Source organism: Sciurus carolinensis, chromosome 2 (genome assembly GCF_902686445.1).
Source record: "Sciurus carolinensis chromosome 2, mSciCar1.2, whole genome shotgun sequence".
Classification (NCBI taxonomy): Eukaryota; Metazoa; Chordata; class Mammalia; order Rodentia; family Sciuridae; genus Sciurus; species Sciurus carolinensis.
Window position 1 is genome coordinate 128697822 of NC_062214.1, and position 22434 is coordinate 128720255.

The following is a 22434-nucleotide window of genomic DNA, read 5'->3' on the forward strand; positions in this document are numbered from 1 at the left end:
CAGACATAGCTGCATTTTTAAAATAGGACTTCCTACCATATTACCAAAAGATACTGAAAAATTACTTCAGTCACATGAATATTTGTAATAATCCAATGTGATCATGTGAAGTATAGGCATGTTTGTTAATTTATACTGAAATATCCAGCCACAAAATAAGCATACTTTATTTAATTAATCAAATACTATCATAAAAGTTAAAACCAGTATGGTATTTCTTAAAAACTCTAAAATTAAAATATAGATATTAATATTTAAAATTATGTTTCAGTAGCACAAAGATACACATGACAATGGTTGATAGCTCAATGGGTGAATCAAAACCTGTCAATGACAGTGTCACTGACAAAGCACTGAAACAATGTTCAAAATGGGCATGTTGAGATAACTGGTTAAAATCTGAGTAGGAAATATAGTTGTTCAGTTAAGATATTCCATTAGTATATTTTTGCAATCATCATTAATACTATCTTGAAATCGTAGATTTGTATATGAATATTTTAAAGAAATAAAGTCATTCATTTTGGGTCTTTTTGCTCTTGAGGGTAGTAAACAATGAAAACCCTAGACTGGTTCAGTTCATTTTACACACATAGGTGCACACACTCCTTATTGTCCTTCCACACAAAAAATTTACAGTTGTGCAGAATTTTGTTTTGTTCCTGTTTGCTTACATATAATTATTCTATTTTGTGATAAATTAAATTTTCTAGAAACATTTCTTAGAAATATCAAATACATTACTCATATTCCCTCATTAAGTACATTCGTTTTCATGAAGCAGACTGAGAAGTTTTTTCTTTTTTGGGGGGGTAACATTTTTTAGTTTTGGTCAGACTTTGTTTTTATAGAAAATTATGTGTCAGAAAAGCTAACATGTTATAATTGAAAGTTAAACCATGATTATATCTTATACCAATTACAAAGATGAATTAGAATCATTGTTAGATTTTATAGCAGGCACGTAACACGCTAAGAAAATTTTAAGGTTTTAAGTATCTGAGTGGCATATATGATCATTTATAAATAAGCATTTCTTTTTAAATTCAGAACTTTTTGTAATAAATATTCTTGAAAATATTTATGAATTTGGAAATTGTGCTTTAGCATATTTTCTATGAAGAAAAGTATATTAAACAACCAAAGCTTTCTAAAACTCTTAAGTTGTATTAATTTCCAATATTATTGTTAAGTACAAATCAATTTAATGCAAGGTAACAACTCAGGAATACAAGGTAACAACTCAGGAATAGATAGTACATGAATGATCAATTATGGGAACTACTTTAGGCTGTTAATAAAAGGTAATGAAATATAAAATTTTATAACATCTACTATGAAGTCATCCTAAGTTGTTACGAAATATGTGGTGACAGTCATTTATACTATACTACATATCAGTCCTACACTATATTTACCACATAAACAGTTTTCCTTTTTTAAACTCTAGCACTAATATCCAGAAGAACTGGAAATTTTAGTATAGCACATTATTGAACATTAGCTGGTCTTTAAAAAATCTGTTTTCACCTTAATCATTTTTATCAATGTTAAAAATTCTGAAATAATAGATTTAGAAACAGTATTGACATTTAATAACAGCAAATATCTTCCAAAATCCGTATCTTTAAAAATTGGACGATTTCATCACATCATCTATCTCTGTATTAAAGATTTCTTTATATAGTTAGTATTGTCCTCTAAGTTTTACTTTTAATCATCTGAAATAATCTTAAGTTAAAAAACCCATCAACCATAATGGCTGTGTTTATTAAGCATTGATACGGACCCCATATTTTGTTGGCACGACTGAATTATCCACATATAATAAAAGGCGTGTTATATCAGACTGGATGTTGCTAAAATTCCCTCTTAGTATTTGCAATGTGTAACATTTCCCAACCTTAGATAATAAGCTATTTTACTTCAGTTTACTGGTTTAAGAAAATTAAAGGAACAAAATATAAGAAGTTATTAAATTCAAAACTTAACAAATACATATTTTATAGCTTAATTGAGGAATGTCACCCAAATTTTATTTCTGATACAAGGACATAAAAATTCTTTTAGATAAACTTGTCTGTTTTTCTTGATGAATATCCTCTTAGATATTCCTGACTTTTTTCCCTTGAAATAATAAAAATAAATCCTTATCTATTTTTATGATTAATATTAATCTAATATGGACATAAGCAAAAACAGACACTCAAAGTTGGGATGATAAGAAAATAATTCATTTGTGTGACAATGAAAAGACAGTAGTGTTATAATTACATTTCATGTGTCAGGCCAGAGTTAAGAGACATCAATGTGGAAGGTTAGAGATGGTGGGCAACTGAATGCTGGTGGGAAGAAAAGAGAAATGGAGCATGGAGAATTACGTAGGATAGCCTATTTTCTTACTCATTTGAGAAAGACATAAACATAAAGACATTTACCCACAGAAAAAGCCTGTGCATTGATAGAGTTTTTATTTTCACTGAAATGATCAGTAGCAAATTTTAGTTTTATATCTGTATTAAGTTTCATTGGTGAAGTTTGCTAGTGCACTTAACTGATAAAAATGCATATATTCTCTTTTTTCTAAAGAACTATGGAGAAAAGAATTAGATCTTTAAAAGCTTATAGTATTTGGTGTATAAGTACACAACTAAATCAGACACCTTCTTGACAATTACAAATTGGTTTTCCCTTCAGAGCTATGATCTATATGTGTTACCATCCACCTAATCATTTATACATGGCTTACTCTGTGGCCCAAGTCCTGGGTTGAAAGGTGTAGATAAAGAATATATATGACATTGTTCCTGCCTTTAAAGAGCTTATAGATTAGTTATAGAAAACAGTGAAGTTTATTAGTACAGTGAAGATTTTAGAAGTACCAGCACAGAAGTAAAGTACATAAATGAGATGCAAAGTCTAACTAGAAGGAGAAAAGGATAAGGAAGAAGATCCTTGAGAGGTGGTGATTATATATTCACCTTAATGACTTAAACATTTTTGTACTATGGGTATTTTATTTTTTACTATCAAATATCCCCATAATTTGGTCAATGTGACTTCTGTAGTGGAGAGTTCCTCTTCCAAATCTAAACTCATTTTAATAGAGATGATTTGCTTAAGTAATATTTTTTAAGTAAAAGGAACTTTACTTAAATTTTCTTTTAGATTAATCTATTATATCAAGTAAATGTCAATAAGATTAATAATGTAGTTATACCAAAGGTACTACAGGAGGAGTATCTCTAATCCAAAATGATTGGTCAGGAGGGTTTCAGATTTAGCGTGTTTTTGTTTTTGTTTTTTTGAGATTCAAAATATGTGCATGTGCATAATGAGCTATCTTGGGGTTTGGGCCTAAGTCTCAATAAAAAATTCACTTATCTGGCATACATACTTTATACTATTAGCCTAAAGGTAATTTTATGTGATAGTTTTGACTGTGACTTATCACATTTCACTTATCAAATGACATTTTCATTTGTGATGTCATGTTGGTGCTTAGTAAGTTTCAGATTTTGCAGTACTTTTGATTTTCAGATTAAAGAGGCCCAGCTGCAGCACAAATAGCTTTTCAGAAAAGAATGCAATGATGTGACAATTTCTCTATTTTTAACAAGATAAAAACTTATATGGGAATCCTATGACAAGTATTAAAATGATTATAAATAGGAAGATATTAATATTGATGTTTCTGATTAAAAATAAACATTAAGACAAATTTACTCCTTTTCAAACAGATTTTTCAATTTATTGTGATTTTATAGCTATGAAGGGATGAGACTGTCTCTAGGCACCATTATTTCTTCATCATTATGATAGGAACATTATTAAACCATTATATAAACCTGTACCTTAAAATAGATGAGAATAAGCTCCATTATATTTTGAGATAGCTCAATTAATAGTATGATTATTTTATTTAGGGCTGCCATATTTACGACTTATGTATGCTCTAACATTTACAAAGAAATTTCTATCAATAATAGATACCTGTACACTCACTCACATTCACCTCACTCATTCATTTCACTGTCATCCAGTCTTTCTTCTGGCAACTGTTTGTTTTCCTTATCTCCGAGAGTGGAAACATGACCCAGGTATGACACAGCACTATTTCTATACTTCTGGCAGTTATTGATTTTAGACTGAGTACACGACACAATAAGAACTAGCTGAAGATTGCTGAAGCTATGGGGGTAGAGGTACTTGTGTTTCTACTAGAAGAATACCAGCCTGGCATTCCTAGTGGCTGTCCTGCCACCACATTAGAAAAGGAAGACTTAGATAAAAGCAGACTCCAAAATTGAAGAGGGATCCTACAAAAATGGAAAGTGAAATTTCTGACAGCATTTGGGCATCTCGATATAACAATGTCTAAAGCCAGCACATAGTCAATAACAACCTCCATTAACTCCCTATTTTTAAACTATAATCTGTAATTGGCCAAACAGTATCTCTGAAAATATTATGTTCATGATCTATCATATGATATATCATGTATTATTTGCCTATTAAAATTTGACATTTTAGCACCTCTTACTGCTTAATAGTCAAGAATAATTTACCTTTACCAAGATATACTGTAATCTAATAGGATAAATACCTTACATTTTCCTAATGTATTACAAACTGGTTACTGGAGTGCCACTCAGTAGTGACCAATGGAGGGTCACTAATGTTTTGAGGGATCTATAATGAATTGTTGACCAATGCTAATTAAAATATAGTATTTTTTAAATTATGGACTTCAAATAAATACATAAATGACTGCTTTCCTGAAGTGTTCTTATTTGACAAAATATGTACAACAGAATAAAGTATCCAGGCAGAATTTTAAATGCCACTCTTCTCTCTATGAGACTGTTTAATCTACTTATTTTTGATAACCAAATCAAAGGCAGAATAGTTTTCAAAGAAATGTATACTACATATCATAAAATATCATATTATATTTTTTTCTTGTATCCTTGTCCTTCACCTATCACTGACAGTGATTTTAAACCTGGGAGTCAACTTCTGTTGTTCCAAAGATCTCTACATGATACACTGAATTTTCTTCTCTGAAAAGCTTCGTGTCCAATCTTACTTCTGATCTTAGCTAAAGTAGTGTGAAACAAGAGAAAGAATCTAGAATTGGCAGTTAATAGATACCTGGTTTCACCTTGGCTCTGCTATGTGACCTTTGTCAAATCACTTGTTTAATCATCTATAAAATTGTGCAACTTAATGAGACTGTGGATGAAAAGGTTTTGTTTATATGAGAAATTCTATTCAAAATCCTTCAATAAACCCCCTACTTAACCTCTTGACTGAATATTCAGACTTGTATGCAGACATTCAAAGTTCCACAGACCCTGTCTTCAATAAGTCTTCCCAGTTTCATCTTTTATGACAAATAGTTGAATCTATATTAAACTTTACCTGCTTATTCCTGAACAGACTCCATATTAGTTGTTTTCAAGTCTTTGTCTTTGTTCATTCTATTCAATTGATGGAGTGATTACCTATGTTCCTATAATGTTCTTCCATTCAAAATGTGTATAATTTTGCTTGCTGAAATCTTCTATGTCTTGCAAGCAGTTAAACTGGTATATACTTTTTAAACTCAAAACTCATTCTCTAACATCAGAAGTGTCGTAGTACTTTCTACTTTTCCTATTATGTTAATTATGTTGACCATACTGCAACAGATATATTTTTTACCTTCCTAAATGCCAGGATATTGTTTAACTTTGCATTTCCTATTTGCACTTGAAGTTACCAACTGGATACATGCTTAAAAACAAGTCAAAAACTTAAAAAAATATGTATATAGATATAGGAACTAAATAACAAATCATTTGAAAGATGATTTATCCTGGCCACAAAACTGTGTGTGTGTACGTGTATATGTATGTACCTGGGTGGGTGTGGGTAGATGGGTAGGTGGGTGGGTGAGTACAAATCACCTGATTTTGGGTTCTTAAAACAAAAGTAAATACTTTATTATCCCTAAACTCTAGAACTCCAAAAAGTATATTGTAATCAAACAGAAGTATATAAAACTTAAGTGTGCAGATGATTTTAATCTTATCAGAAAAAAATCACTGAAATCAGTAGCACAGGATTATGGCAACTTAAAAATTATATTACAACAATTAAATAATTGAATATGCAATATTTGCCTTCTTCCTAAATTTATATCAATGTACTAAGTTATTCCCGCACATAGTTTTTCAGTCATTTAGCTTTTGGCTAGGCTACACTAGCCATAAAAATTTGTGGTCAGATTCATTCTAAAAGTCCAGAATACACTGTCATGTATAACTAATTAAAACAAATAAAAAATTTTTTTAAAAGTCCAGAATACAAACATATCACTGTTTACTTCATTAAATGGTGAGCTGTACACAGTAGCAGGATGGCTCAAATGACAGTTTCTAGTGAATCATAATGCTGACTTGTAATAGGTACAATGTATACCTACTTTTGGTCTTGATTCAAGCGATTGTATTTTTAACTCAAAATACCTGATATGTAAGAGTGAGTGTCTTTATATGTTTTGTGGAATTGTACCTCATTTCCTCTTCCAAAGGGCCATACTTTATTTTCCCCTCTGGCTTCACGATGTGACAGAACATGACATGTAGTATAAATGATTTTTCTTCTGCATCTTTGGAAGAAGGCAGAAAATGAATAATAATCTCCACAAAATTTCTAATGACAAAAAAGACAACCTATTTATTTTTCACTTAATACATTATTTCATTTTTCCCCTAAAGCATTATTCAAAAACTACTTTTTCTTTCTGTGTGTGTTACATATTTTAAAGATATATCACAATATGTCTCAGAAAGTTACATTTAGGAATGAGAAAAATCAGGGAAAAAAAATCTATGCTTTCTAGTAGAAAGAAAGAGAAGCACCTCAAAGTACTCTTATCACACTGAAATGATAAGCACTCTAAATATAATTGTATCTAAAAAGAAAGCTAAAAGAGTCAACTAACTATGAAGAAACTATGATGGTCATACATGATAAACTATTCCAGAGTGTTCAAGAGAGGTCTATTATTTAAAAATGAAAATTGGATATTGCTTCTTAATGCTTACTAAATCAGATTATACTAAATTGGAATCTTCATGTGTCATTACCATCCACATGTCAAATTATCAAAAAACTCTTTGAAATATTATTATTATTATTTAAATTCTCTCTTAGCCTATCTCTTTAAGGACATATGTAATAGACTGTATACTCAGAGTTCTTAATTATGAAAAAAATTATTTTAGATATTTGCATTTTGATATGAAAATGAATGTTTTCATTTTAATATTTTAAATAGAATTTAATATTCAATTTAAAAAGTGAAAAACAGCTATCAGGGGCTGTGTTCAATGAAGCAGATTGTGAGGAAAAGGGGTGAAAGACAAGGAAAGAAGGAATTCTACTTTGGACATTTTAAGTTTGAAATGCCTATCAGACACTAAAGTGAAGATGTCAAATGTAGATGAATGGATATGGGTTCTGGAGAACAGAAGAAATTTAAGAACTAACCTAGAAATATTACTTTAAATTAGAGGAATGGATGGTGTTACCTAGGGGAAGGTAAGAGTGAGCAAACAATTAAATAATAAAAATAAAATAATTAATAGGAAAATAAAATATTTAACTCCTAAAGCAATCAAATATACTTATGGTAGAGCAGCAAAACTCATGATTACGGAAAGAAGAAACCACATATAAACAAGGGAAAAGTTGAAATATTACTCTTTTTCTTTTTAAAAATATTTGTGGCAGTGCATATTGCCTTTCAGAGATCATACTGTAGCATTTGTCAAGTTATAGAATGAGTACAAAATTTAACTTTTGTAATCCTTTTGGGAATTCATCAAAATTTGGCAAATTCATATACATAGAATAGTACTTCAATGTCTTACTAGTTGAGGTTGATAATCTCCTATCAAAAAAAGTGTCATTAAGAAAATGAATATATCATGAATCATTATTTAATTAATAAGTAAAAATTTACTAACATATAATAGGTTACAGAAGCATGTTTGTACTTAAATTGTACTACTTAATCATAGAACTAAGTTTCTTTCATATATACAGATTAAAGTAGCTCACTTTCAATATTTAATGAATCACAAAAATATATTAATGTATAATATATATTTTGGTTAAAAGCAATTTGAATTTAGCTAATGAAATAGAACTTTTCAAACATCTTTTTCAGAAGTGAAAAGTACTAATCTTATGAAAGAAAAAAAAATAACTAAATACCAGTAAAATTAATTATAAGTTAGTATAGAAGAAAATACAAAAAGATCAACTAGAAAGTTCCTAATTAAAAAAGATAAAAAAAAAATCAGGATAACCAATAACCAATAAGTTCAATTATACTTGAAAATTTATAAAGAAAAAACAAGGAGAAATATTATTTTCCTTTCAGTAGATATCAAAACTCACTAATCTGACAAAACTACTCTGAGAGAAAATGTGAAAACATTTCTACTTCTAAGAATTTTTATGTGGATTTTTTATTGGTTCTTTTTACTTATACATGACAGTAGTCCATTTTGATAAAATCATACAAGTCTAATCGTTTTTAAAATAAAAACTTTGAAAATGAATTTAGTCATTTCCCCGTTTTTGTATTTGAAGTATTTTCTATATTATAGGGCTTCATTTGGAAGATAAAATATTCTAATTTTACTATAAACACATGAAACACAGCAAGATGATACCCAGGACAAAGAAACCCTAAGTACTTGGTTATAGAAAGGAATGAAATATGTTCTGTCTTGAGAACATTCTATATATAAGAATTGCAGGGAGTTCTTGCTGTTGACTACCAAGAGAACTCTAATGAAACAGAAACCATCTTTATCTACTAGGTGGTCCAGAGAAAGAGATATTGCCTATCTGCCTTTTTGGAAACTAATACTAGACAATGCATTTTTAGCAATGTATGGGCCACATACAGAAAATAAAAATAAGGATTGTCACAGGGCTACTAATACATTGACTTTCCCCCCTAGAGTGTACTATTTTTTTTGATTAAAAAAAAACCTAGGCTTTTCATAAATACAACTGTCTTCATATAAAATCCTACAGAGACATTTGGAAGGTGACATAATTTGGTATTTACTAAATAGTATGTTAGGACAGTAACCAGAAAACATTACTAGTGTGCTGCTTTCAGCAGTTATTCTTAACTTGCTCTCAGGGAGATCTAATTCCTACCACTGGATGCCAAGAACACATTGTCTATAACATAGTACACTAACAAATTTACTAGTTAGCAATGGAATAAACATGGGTAGTAATCACATAATCCATATCCAAATTTTTTTCTGAAGAATTGCTAAAGAATCCTAAAACCTACTTAAGAAATCTTCAAGAACAAAACCTACTTCAAGAAAACCTACTTCAAGAAAACTTCAAGACAAGAGAACCTCTAACTCTATTTTGTAATAATCACAGGTCTACTAATGCTACCTGAAAGGATAAACATCCTTGTGTAATAAATTTAAATATTATTCCTAAATTTAGATATTAATGGGCAAACACTTACTATTCTCAGTGTTAAAAATAAAACTACCCTTCAACTTTTATACAAAACAAATACTTTTTTTCATAATTTAGTGTTTTCCAAATAATGAAATATTTTGTATCATGAAAAAGTCTTGATAAAAGTCTGAGGCAGTGTTTTGACACAGATCACAAATATCAGTTTGTAGTAATATGCTTCATCACACAAGTATTATATCAGGTAGTTTCATACAGTGTTTCCTAAACATTTCAAGAACCTTCAAGAAATACTGTTCAAATACAGATACCTTATCTCATCCTAGATCTATTAAATTATAATCTCCATAGAGAATTTTGATATTAATCTAGAACTGAGAAGTTTTGATATGTTATCTATAAAAGATGAGGAAATTTGTACATATTATAGAATCACTTTATATGGCATAACTTTAAAATATGAAATAATTGTCATTCCCGTGCAAGTTAATAATTGTCTCTTTTAGGCCTGAAGTCTCTCTCTAGTGACCCTTCTTCAACTCTCAAAAAAGGATACCAAGAGTAGGATATCAAGAAGTAATATAGGCAAAATATATGTGCAATGTCAAAGATAGTCAAATCTTTCCCTTGGGAAATTTCCACTTTTTTTCCTTCCTTAAAACATTTAATATATCACAAGTGAAGTCAGTATTTTTTCATTCTATATTGCATTCTCTTAGTTAACATTTTGTATTAAAAACACAGACACGAAAGAAAAAAATTAGTTATTTTCATGTTCCTTGTCTTCACCCTAATGAACACAAACATGAAAATGAACACAATATATTTTCTGACCATTAAAAATAGAGTCATATATTTCTTAGCAACTTAATTTTCTTTAGTGAACAGTATAAACACTATTCTAGGCCAGGTTACATGGTCTTACTCATTACTTTTAGTAGATTAACCAGATAATATTCTGTAATATGAAAAATTTTTAAACCACTTTCCTGTCAGAAGTAAAGTTGTTTCCAATTTCCATGAATGTAAATAACGCTGCAATATGTATTTTTACATCTATATTCTTATGTATTGGTGCATTGATTTATAGGACAAAGTCTCAAAAGCTGTGATACTGCAGCACTTCTTATATCAACAGTGCATGAGAATGCTATTTCCTTTTATCCATGCAAATATATATTATATTCTAAACACAAAGATTCTTGCATACCTGATATATGTGCATTATATACACACATAGAAATTTTCCTAGATAAGAAAAAATTATAATATTGTTTTGTTGATTCCTAGTTTCCTGATGCTGATGAGGTTAACCATGTTTTTATATGTTTATTGAACATTTCCATTCCCTCCTCTGTAAATTCATAAACTTTTTCATTTTTCTATTGGGTTGTTTTTCATAGGAATCTGGAACTTCTTTGTATAATAGAGATAATAACTGTCATAAACATGTTCAACATACTTTTACAGAGATAAAGCTGCCTTTTGCTTATACCAAAAACATTAAATATTTATATAGTCAAACAAGTTAATCTATTTTTGTATGCTTTGGATTTTGTTTTTGCTTAAAAAAGTCACTTCAGTTTAATTTCACACATGGTAATTTCATTAAATTATCATTCTTTTAATCACAAATGCATTTAAATTTATTTCTGTATAATGTAATAGCTGGAGGTTTGAACTTCCTTTCTTTCAGATGGAAATGAATTATACCTGTACCATTTATAAAATAAGATAACATTTTCTAAAATGATTTAAAATGATACTTATTATTACTCTAGACCACAGTATTCTAAATATATCTCACTTACGTTCAGGTAAGAATGCAACAACTCTACAAGGTAGACACTGTTATAATTCACATTTTACAATGAGAAAATACTCATGGGAAAATTAAAGACATTATCTCAAATTAAGACAAAGATATGGCAAGGATTTTATCTGAAGTTAGCAACCATAGTTTGAGACTCCAGTTCTCTAAATCCCTAAATTACACTGCTTTAATAATATTCAGTTTCCATATATACTTGAATCTATTTTAGAACTCTCTATTGTGTTTCACTGACCAATTCTGTGTTTGTTAATACACATTACTTGTATTGCAAGTAATTTAAATTTCAATGGTGGGTGGAGCATCTCTTCCCACGCAAATATCATTACTTTCTTGGTAATTCTTTTATTAGTTATTTCATAATCATTAGTTTAAATTTATTTTTCATATGTATATTGAAGTCATTTTACTTTGTTTCTGTCTTTCCCATAAACCAGAAAAACTAATAAAAATTCAAGTAAATATACATTTTGATTTAAAGAACTGATTTTTAAATTAAATATTCCAAAATTATATTAAGTGTATCTATTTATTAAGGGACTGCTTCATGTCCTTATATGAAAATTGTATGTTCTTTTAATAAGGATTCTAGATTCTGAGTTTTTTTGGTCCAACTTATTCTTAAGAATTTTTGAGATTTTTTCATATGTATATGCTATATACTAAGTTGAACCACAAAATATTTATGCTCAAATACCAGCAATTTCATTCCAATGAAAGCAAAGTACATGAAATTGAATACATAACAAAGTAAATAAGTTCATTAAAAAAATTTTGATTTCAGTATTTTTCTATAATCTTAAATATACTTTTTAAGAACACTGATTCAGCTCAGAAGGCTGCGGCAGGAGGATCCCAAGTTCAAAGCCAGTCTCAGCAATTTATTGAGGCCCTAAGCAACTTAGTGAGGCCCTGTCTCAAAGTAAAAAATTAAAAAAGGGTTGGGGATGTAGCTCAGTGGTTAAGCGCCCCTGGGTTAAATCTCTCGTACCAAAACCAAACATGAAAAGAACACTGACTGAGAATATATCATCTCTCTCTCTCTCTCTCTCTCTCTCTCTCTGTCTCTCTGTCTCACACACACACACACACACACACACACACACACACACAACTAACACACACTGAAGGAAAATACTGTTTTTTTTTTTTTTTGTTAGAGGACTGTGATAATATTTGTATTGAGACAAGAGCCTGAGTAGTTTTCAAATTATGCTCTGAGTAATATAAGGAAAAGAATAGAAATCTAACAAAGGTTATGTTCCTTCAGTTTAATCATTTTATTCAATCAAAAGTATTCTTATAAAGTTGACTTACATTTCTAAAGAAAATTTCCATGCAAAATTTTATTTGAAGGATTGTAAAAAATAAGTTTTAAAATATATAGATTATATAACCCCATTTTTCTAGTGCTAGTCATCTAACAAACACTTATTGAGAACCATGTTCCAGGCTGTTATAGACACATCAGGGAATAAAACAGAGAAATTTCTTATCCTTATGCAAATCAGTTTTCAAGGACAGTGAGACACAGGCATAATAGGCAAAGTATACAGTATTCATTAGGCAATAGGAAAAAAATAGTTAAAATATAGCAAGATAAAGAGAATCAGGAGTACTGGGCAAAGAGAGAGAGGTCAGGTTAAAATGTTAAATAAGAAGGTCAGGTAGGTCTTATTGAGAAAGTGAATTCTGAATAAACTTGAAGGAGTTATGAAGGTGTTAGCCAAATAGATCTCTAAGTAAGAGAATCTCATGGAGAGAGAAAAGCGAGAGCAAAATACTAAGGTAAGAATGCAACTGAAGTCCACCAGGAACAGAAAATAGGTCGATGTGGCTGGGTCATAGTAAGGAAGAAAATAAAGATTGGTAGAAAATAAAGTAAAAAAGACAATGTGGCAAGGACCTGATCCTGTGAATTAACAAAGGCCATTTTGAATACCAGGTGTAGGCAAAGGAATAAAAAACTCTTGATAACTTAAAAAATAGCAGGTTTGGAGTAGTTTTGAATTTGCTGGATTTAAGATATCAATTCCATAGGCAAGTGGAAATGCTGAATGGGAAACTGGATATAGTCTAGAGTTTCACTGTGAGATCTGGACTAAAGATAAAGGTGTACCTAAGTTACGTGAGACCAGAGCTTACAAAATTTTAGGACATCTTTGGGAGATAAAATTTAAAATCATGAATATAAAATTAGGAAATAAGTTTGTGAAAGTGAGGAATCAAATATTGTTTTATTAATTCATAGTTGCTATGGTTTTAATGTTTTTGGCCCTTCCCAAATTCATGCACTGAAAATTTAATTCCAATGCTAAGAATTTGGGAGGTAGGCCTTTTGAGAGTTGCTTCAGTCATGAGGGCTCTGCTCTTATAAACGTATTAATACTGCTATAAAATGTGCTTGTGAGAGTGAGATCTCTTCCTCTCTTCTGCCCTGTGGGACACAGTGTTGGTCTCTTTTTTTCTTGACCTTCTACTCTTATGCCATATGAGGATACAGCAAGAAAACCCTAATTAGATGTTGGCATTTAAATGTTGGGCTTTTCAGTTTCTATATCTATGAGAAATAACTATCTGTTCTTTATAAATCAGCATCTCAGGTATTGTTATAGCAGCACAAAATAGACTAAAACAATAATAAACCTGTCTCTCACTGGAGACATGAATTTTGCAGACGTCGGCATATAAAAGCCAGGGGATTAGATGAAGAGAGAGAAAAGACTTGGGGGAAGTCTCAAGAACCCAGACCTGTAGCACTCCAACACAAAGCACAGAGATAAGAAGTACTAGTGAAGAATTCTAGTAACAAGTAACAGGGCATGGTGTAGGAGGAAAGTCAAGAATGTACACTATTCTGAAAACCTCAAGAAAAGTCCACCAAAGTGGTAGAAGTAATCTATTGTGACAATATCACTAAATCAAGTAGCATGTTGACTGAGAACACACAACTGGAAGCAGCAGTGTGGTCAACACTAATGCCCTTGGCAAAAAGTTTTGGTGGAATCGTAGAAGCAAATACCTAATTAATAGACTTTAAAAATGAGAAAACTGAAATCAGGAAACATTAGAGTTGATAGTCTTTTAAGTTTTGCTATAAGAGATGAGATATTAGTTCGTGGGGGAAGTGAGATTAAAAGAAATTTTGTTTGGTTGTTTAAGAAGAGAGAAAAAACATTTGCATGCTGACTGGAATCCTCCCAGAGAGCAAAAACTTGGCAGATGAAAGAGAAGGTAAAACTTCCAAGGAACCTTGAGTAAAGGGAAAAAAAGATAAGATTTAATGTACATCTGAAATGACTGGATAGAAGCAGGGAAGATTTACTTATGGTAATAGACAAAAAAGTGTAAAACATGGGTATAAATGCTGATTCATTAAGTATTTGTTGGTGTCAGTTTGTGGAACTTCTCTTTTGATCCCTTAATTTTTTTTTTTTTTTTTTTCCCAGTGAAGTAGGTCATTAGTTGGGAGAGAGAAAGGAACAAGAGCTACTATGGGACTATACTATTAGATGGCACCAATATCTGTACCCCTTAAATAATATTCTCCCCTTAAGTGTGGTGGAACACACAACTTAGGCCTACAAAACACAATGTGGCAAAAAGAGATGTCATTACTGTGTTTAAGTTGTGTTTTTAAGTTATGTTATACAGCAAAGGAGTTAAAAAAGACGCTACTGTGACAAGTTTCAGTATAAAAGACTCCATTTTGCTAATATACCATGAAGAGAGATTCTCTGCTGGCTTTGCAAGAAGCAAAAAGGTGGGTGGCCTTTAGAATCTGAGGGCCATCTCTTGCCAACAGCCAGTAAGAAGAACAGGGAAGAGGATTAATCCCCAGTGGAGCCTTTAAGTGAAAAGGCAACTGAGAGACACTGAATGCAGCCATGTGAGACCAAGAGCTGAGGACTCAGACTGCCTGGCTCAAGTAGTGCCTGGACTCCTAACCTACAGAAACTGTGGGAGAATAAATGGTTCTTTTAAACCCTTAAATTTGTGGTAATTTGTTATACAACAACAGATAACTGATACAGGGTTGAAAAGAGATCAGAAACTATAAAGAGTCACCTGAATAATCAGAAAGTAAATTGGTTTACAATTGTCTGATAGAATAGGAGTCCAGTTGAATTTGTCCTCATGAATTCAAAGTGTTATCAGTTGGTTTTAATTTTGTTTTTCTGAAACCATGGCAAAAGGACTGAATATGAATTCCTATTTTCATGTGTCTTATATATTTGGATAAATGCTCGTATAATTTCAAATTTGTCAGTAAATAAATGTCTACACAGCACATATTCTAATATTATTTTTTTTCTCCCTTTTCTGAAAATTTGAGAAATATTCTAGGTGTGTCAATAACCAGAAACCTAAAGTTAGCACAAGCATTCCACTTTGGCACCACTGATTGATTTAGAAAATCATTTTGTGGAATCTTAATGAAATGTCTGAATAATTTAAAACCAATAGTTTAGAACTCACTAATGCTAATGATATTATTTTTAAGTTTTCTGAAAGTTTAGACACGTTGCTTTATTTAACCTATTTGCTGTACAATTCATATATAAAATTACATATATAAAATTTTTCAAATTTGCAACTAATGAAAAAAAGATAATATAAAAAAGAAAAGAAATTGTAAAATAATTAGTCCTACCTACTCATCTTTTCAATAGGAAAGTTTTAGAAATTATATTGCTAAACAACAAGCAACTTAGTACTCTCAGTAGAAAATAATTATATAAAAAATTAAGCTAAAGATAAACTTTTATTAGAGAAATATTTCAGAGTTGCAAATATAGCCAATACTAATACTAAAATCATTCTAGATAAAATTCAAGTATTATAGTTATTTTCTATAACATTTATATTAAAATAATAATCTTTTTCATTATTACTTTAAATAAACATAACCTAACACTTACATGGTATTTGTCACTTTCTCAACACTATTTTAAGAATAGTTAATTAATTCTTTAATTCTTAAGTCAACTTTATGAAGTGCTATTATTTGAATTTCACTGATTGGGAAATTGAGGCTCAAGGTTAATCAGCAATTAAGTAGCAGAACAAATACTGGATCATGGGCAATTTGGCTCTAGTCTCAACTTATAACTATCATTTTATAAGGTTACTCTTATCACAGTCCTTCAATTTTCAGGGAGTGCTTAGAGTCTGATGTGAGGAAATATGTTAAGAGGCTTCAGGGTAAGAAAGTTAAATTTTGTATGAGCTGAACAAGTAATAGTTTTTATAAGAACAAAAAAGGTTTTTAAGTGTTAGATCTGCAGATCAAACATTCTTCTTGTACTTCTAATTTTTGGATTTTCTGAATATTTATAGTCCATTAGTTCTTTTTAACACATTAATTTGAAATATACACTATTTACTCCAGAAATAGAACTCAATCATAACTCATTTAGTTAAGTTGAAAAAAAGTAACACAAATGTTAGATTTTGATTTTGTTTCACATTTATAGTAACTCATCTGGAAAAATTTTTTACCTATTTTTAATACTAGTGGGTATCACATTAGTTATAACATATAAATAGTAATTTTCCTTCTAAAACAGAAATCTCTGCAAGTTATAAACTAGAGACATATTTGCTAAATTGCTGGATAAAATAAAACTTAAACCAGTTATGAAATTAACTTTCCTATGTGTTAAAAAGTCTATTTTAATTATGGAAAGTTTAAGATTATTATATTCTATCCTATCTTAGCTATATTTAGAGATCAAGCCAATATAGTGAAGCTAAATTAATTAGGACTATAGAGAATAATTATAAACTATCAATAACATAAAGTTTGATAATAACTACAATTCTTTCAATGAATTAAGAAGTTTGTTCTATTCTTCTCTTAAACCTTGCTTCAAGTTATCCAGTAAACATTATGCTTCTTTTTTATGAGAGAAGAAAATAGTCTAAATAGAATACATAATGGAATACAGTAGACAGGATAAAATCACAAATGATTTATTATTTCATGAGTAAAATATGTTAGTTTTGTTTCATGTTATTATAATAAAATTTTTTCCTGAGGTTGCAAAAGTATTAGAATCAATAAGTGTGCAAAATAATTCCAAAAGCCACATATTAGATAATATGCAAGAGCCACATTTTATATATGTAGCAAATATACTTCTGAGTTAATAATTTGTGAGTCATCTAATAGAAAATATATTAAAAAAAGTTTTCATTTAATATTCAAATAATCCCATAAGGTATTAATTTAAAAAGTGGAAATAATAAAATAACATTTCTCACCTAAATGAAACTCAACTCAGACAAAATGAAAATGTGTTTAATCATTTTAATAGATATATTATTCAACATTTACATTTTTGAAGAATAACCTACAAAAAGTATCAAAACAACCATTAAATCAACCTAATAAAATATATTTATTGTTGTAAAGCTTGACACTCTTTAAAGTCTATAACTTCTAAATACTAAGAAAATGCCAAATCCTGAGTTGCTAAACAGTACTAAAATTATCATGAATATCAATTTTTAGTTACTTTTAGATTGCTAGAAATGCTTTTCGTCAATATTGTTTACATAGTAAGGCATGTTTCAAAAAAAAGCAAATAAAATTGCATTCACTTTTAAAGGTATACCTTTGCTCAATTTATGCATTTTTCACATATATGATTATCTTTAATTTACATATTAAGAACCCTAGGAAGATACATTAATGGAGATTAAAACCCCAACTCAACAAATAGTCCTTAGAGCTTCATAAAATAATCACAGTTTTAAGGGAAAAATAAAAAGTTCTAGTACTACTATCTAAATATATTTCTTTGTTAACTAAAATTAAAAATGCATATAATTTTTTTGAGATAATTGATATTTCTTTCATAGGTTATTTGGTATCTGGTCATGGTGCATATATGTGAATGAACGAATAAATCCTTAACCCACCATTATCTTTTTCTCCAGTTTGCAGGCAATCACCCGTGAAAAGTATGGTGTAGATGACAGGATGATACTGTACCTGATTAGCTCTGGAGGTGGTCATGGGATCAGATGGAGAGGACTTGGTGGTAGTTGGGGAAGATGGCAATGTCTGGGAACAAAGCAGTTCAGGAGCAAATCAACCTTTATAAGCCTTAAACTGATCATTAAATAAAACAAAATAAAATAAAATGTAATATAACGAGAACAAAATCCTATAAACAAATTTTCTCCTATTCATTCAAATTTAATGGAATTTAAGATCAATTGAGTAACTAATGCATGTAAATATGCATGCATAAGCATGTAAAAATAAATTCATGACTTGAAATCATGATGGTGACTGATAAAAATTCACATGAGTACTAAAGGTATCCTGACCATATTCATGAATAGTAGTTTCATTTTTATTTCCCTCTTGTTTTCTTCAGGGGAAAAGAGATGTCATAAAAAAGTTTAAAAAGTTCAATGAGTAAAACTGAGTTATTTTCCTATCAATGAATACAGTCGGAGATTTGAAGAAGTGGTGAAATGAAGTTTACTTTGGCATAAAAGTATCCACCTACTTAATATGCTGAACATCACCAACAAGTTGATTCCACATGAATTTAGGGATCCATATATAAAAGCAATTAAATTTGTAGTTCTGAGTTCTTAATATCACATTATCTTCTAAAATTTTAATTTTTAATTAATTTAGAGCCCGTCTGAAAATGTAAACATTAACCTCATATTAATCAACAGGTAACTAATAGCATTCTAAAAATTACCAAATTTTTAAATAATTTATGCTAAACAATAAATTCAATAGATGAAGGGTATAATATATTGAAGCATCATTAGCCTGTGTGGAAAATAATCATGAAAATATTAGGAATCATATTTATTGCTCATTTCTAAACACATATACATTGCTATATAAAAATATGTTTTATGATTTTATATAGACTTGTTGAGAAATTCATTAGGGTATTTTAAAAAGACTCCTCATATCTAATAGTAAATTTAAAGTATATACGATGTCAACATTTTCTTTTAAAAAATGTGTTATATGTTCATTTAGCAAAATAACATTGCTTAAGTAGTATCCTCAATAGATACTATCTCTTAATAGGCAAAATGAGATAGGTTTTTACAGTATAAATATGATTCTGTATGGAAACTATGGTTTACCTTGACATATACCCATCAATATTACTCAGAGATGAGCAAAAGCATAACTTTAAAGGTTCAGCAGTATAAAGAATGTAAATGAAATTATTTACAATCAAATTTTTTAAGATTTTAAAAGTTCTAACTTGAGCAGAATAAAGCAGTAAAGAATAATATATGTATATATATATATATATTCACAGGCTTCTGATTAACTTACTGACTTATAGAAAAATACAGGATTGGTTCTAACATCATATCATCTTATGCTGTCTCTTCCTCAAAGTATTCCTAATTCTTCTTAAGATAAAACCTATGATAACTTGATGAAAAATAGATCTACTGGTGAGGAACCAAGATTTTTTTTTCAAGTCATACAAAAAAGAAAATGACCTACATCCAAAGGTAAAACTTCATAAAATTAGAAAGTTTCAAAACTTTTATTTTCTATTTTTGCTCTTTGTAATTAATTTCTTGCTATTTCTCCAGAGAGACTTCATTTTCAGTCATCAAAAATTTCCCTGAATACTTTCTTTTCCATGCAATACTAAGCTGGGGCACATACTAATGCTACTATACAGTTGATGAATTGCATAATACATGTTTTATTTTCCCATTCCTGGTTTACCTGTTACTACAGTATTCTTGGAGAAATTAAAATACACTTAAAATCATTCTGTATATTATTGTTTAGATATTAGTTGTCCCCCAAAAGCACATGTGAGACAATACAAGAACATTCAGAGGTGAAATGACTGGGTTATCACGATCTTAACCTAACAGTACATTAACCCATTAATTGGAATTAACTGGGTGGTAAATCCAGGGAGGTAGGGTATGTCTAGAGGAGGTATGTCCCTGAGGCATAACTTTAGGGTACAGATACATATTTTGTCCCTGGTAAACTGATTGCTCTCTCCCTGCTTCCTGATGGTCAGGTTCTGAGCAGTTTTCCTCTACCACATTCTGCTGCCATGATGTTCTGCCATATCTTGGGCCCAGAACAATGGAAGTGGCCATCCATGGACTGAGACCTCTGAAACCATGAGCTCCCCCAAATAAACTTTTCCTCCTCTAAAATTATTCCTGTCAGGATTTTTTTGGTCACAGTATTGAAAAAGCTGACTAAAACATATACTAGTCTCAGATTAATATTAAGATTGCTGACTAACATGTTAAATAAATCTAGAGGCAATTTCTCCTGATACAGATCAGAATCCAAGATCAGAATACAGGATTTTAAGTACTGGGCTCTTCTAGTTCCATCAGGGTAAAACCAATCTGAAGTACTATAGGTTCACTATGACATCTGCCTTGTGCCAAATACAGATTTTCAACAAGATCTTTAAATATTGCCAACAACTATACGTAAAAAATAGTAAGATCAAGTAGCTCAGAATTTGTAGCAACTTAGATTAAAATGTTGATTTTTTTCTTTTGGATTGCCATCTGTGTGATACATTGAAAATATTTTAATAATTAACACTACTTACATTCATCAAAACTGTCCTTAATATTTCTAATGCTTTTCTTCCCCCCAAGAATAAAAGCAATAATTTAAAATCTCTGGAAAATATAAATGTATTCTAAATAATTAAAGATTTGATTATCAAACATCATAATTTGGTAAGTTTTATTTCAATAATTTAAATAAACAGGTAAAATTATAAAAGTTTAGGCTTCAAAGGAAACAATAGCTGAAATTGTCTTTAAATATATTTGAGTTTGGCTTCAATTCCTGAAAGAGTAGTGAAATAAAGACATGGAAAGCTTTCTAGCTATTATTCATACAGATACTTTTAAACATAAAGAAGTAGTCTCCCTTTATGAATTTGATTTATAAAGATAAAGATATTACAGAAAGTTTTCATTTCAGCTGATTATTTAAATATTAAGGGGAAAAGTTTTCATAAATAGATAAATGTAAAAACATTAAAACTTTTGATTAAAATTAAAATGTGATAACTATTCTCAACCACACAGATAAATGGAACAAAATACCTGTAAGAAATATTCCAGTATACAATGTGTTGTTTCCTTAAAATTTTAAGCAAAATGTTTATATCCATTTATTGTGCAGAGTTTAGTGGTTTCATACCAGTTAGCAAATTTTTTGATATACATGAGGATATATCATGATATATCATGAAGATATAATTAACTGACTATCCATGTAACATCAATATATTGATAGATTTATAAGAAATAACATTTACAAAGCAGAATTTCTCTAAATTCTTTTTTTCATTGCCAAATGGTATGTATGAAGGGCAAGGGCATTTTTTTAGCACCATTCTGCCTTCCAAATGAAAAGTATAATGTATTTCTTATCTATATAATGAATGGCTGCTTATGAATTCCTTAAACATTGAAGACTAAATTACTTATTGCTGAAAAACCTGAAGTATTTTAACAATTCTAGAGTAGTGGATCCTTTGAAGTATAAAAGTTGTTTATTTTTTTTTAATCAAGATTTTCACTATGCTTAGTTAAATATAACACAACAGGACTTTTGGGGTATAGGAACTAAAATGTTACTGCAAATTATAAGGTGAATTTTAATATATGATGATTTTACTAGACCAGGGAATATTACAATAGATAAACTCCATAATAAACACATCTTGTCTTCAAGCAAGTCTATAGTAATACACTGTCAAGAATCTCTGAATATTTACAGTGCAAATAGCAATGAACAACAAATCTCAGTTAGAATTAGGAATCTGTTATTAGCTAAGTAATGCTATTCAAGTAATCAACACCCCAATCCCTGTTTGGAGTTCTATTAAATAAACCTGTATAATGCTCTCTAAAATATGGATAAAATATTTAAATATGCAATTGTCACCTTTACTTTATCATTCTTGACAAATATCCTTCTCTTGCCCTTCCTCCAGAATTTGAATTAATTCAAATTTCTCTTTTGCTACCAATAGCTGTACCCACAAGTCCCCTTACAGTCTGTTTGAATTTTA

The 22434-nt window shown here is 29.8% G+C and overlaps 1 protein-coding gene across 5 annotated transcripts in view; it reads right to left on the reverse strand.

The window, feature by feature from the left end:
• Nova1 (NOVA alternative splicing regulator 1) overlaps nucleotides 1-22434 on the reverse strand; it is a 142786-nt gene that overhangs the window by 3822 nt on the left and 116530 nt on the right. For 3 of the 5 annotated variants that reach the window (XM_047540272.1, XM_047540274.1, XM_047540276.1), the window contains one exon: nucleotides 18348-18419. The exons of the other annotated variants lie outside the window; for them this stretch is intronic. In XM_047540272.1, coding sequence (XP_047396228.1) covers nucleotides 18348-18419 — 72 coding nt within the window. The remainder of the gene's footprint in view (nucleotides 1-18347; nucleotides 18420-22434) is intronic. 5 annotated transcript variants of the gene reach the window in all.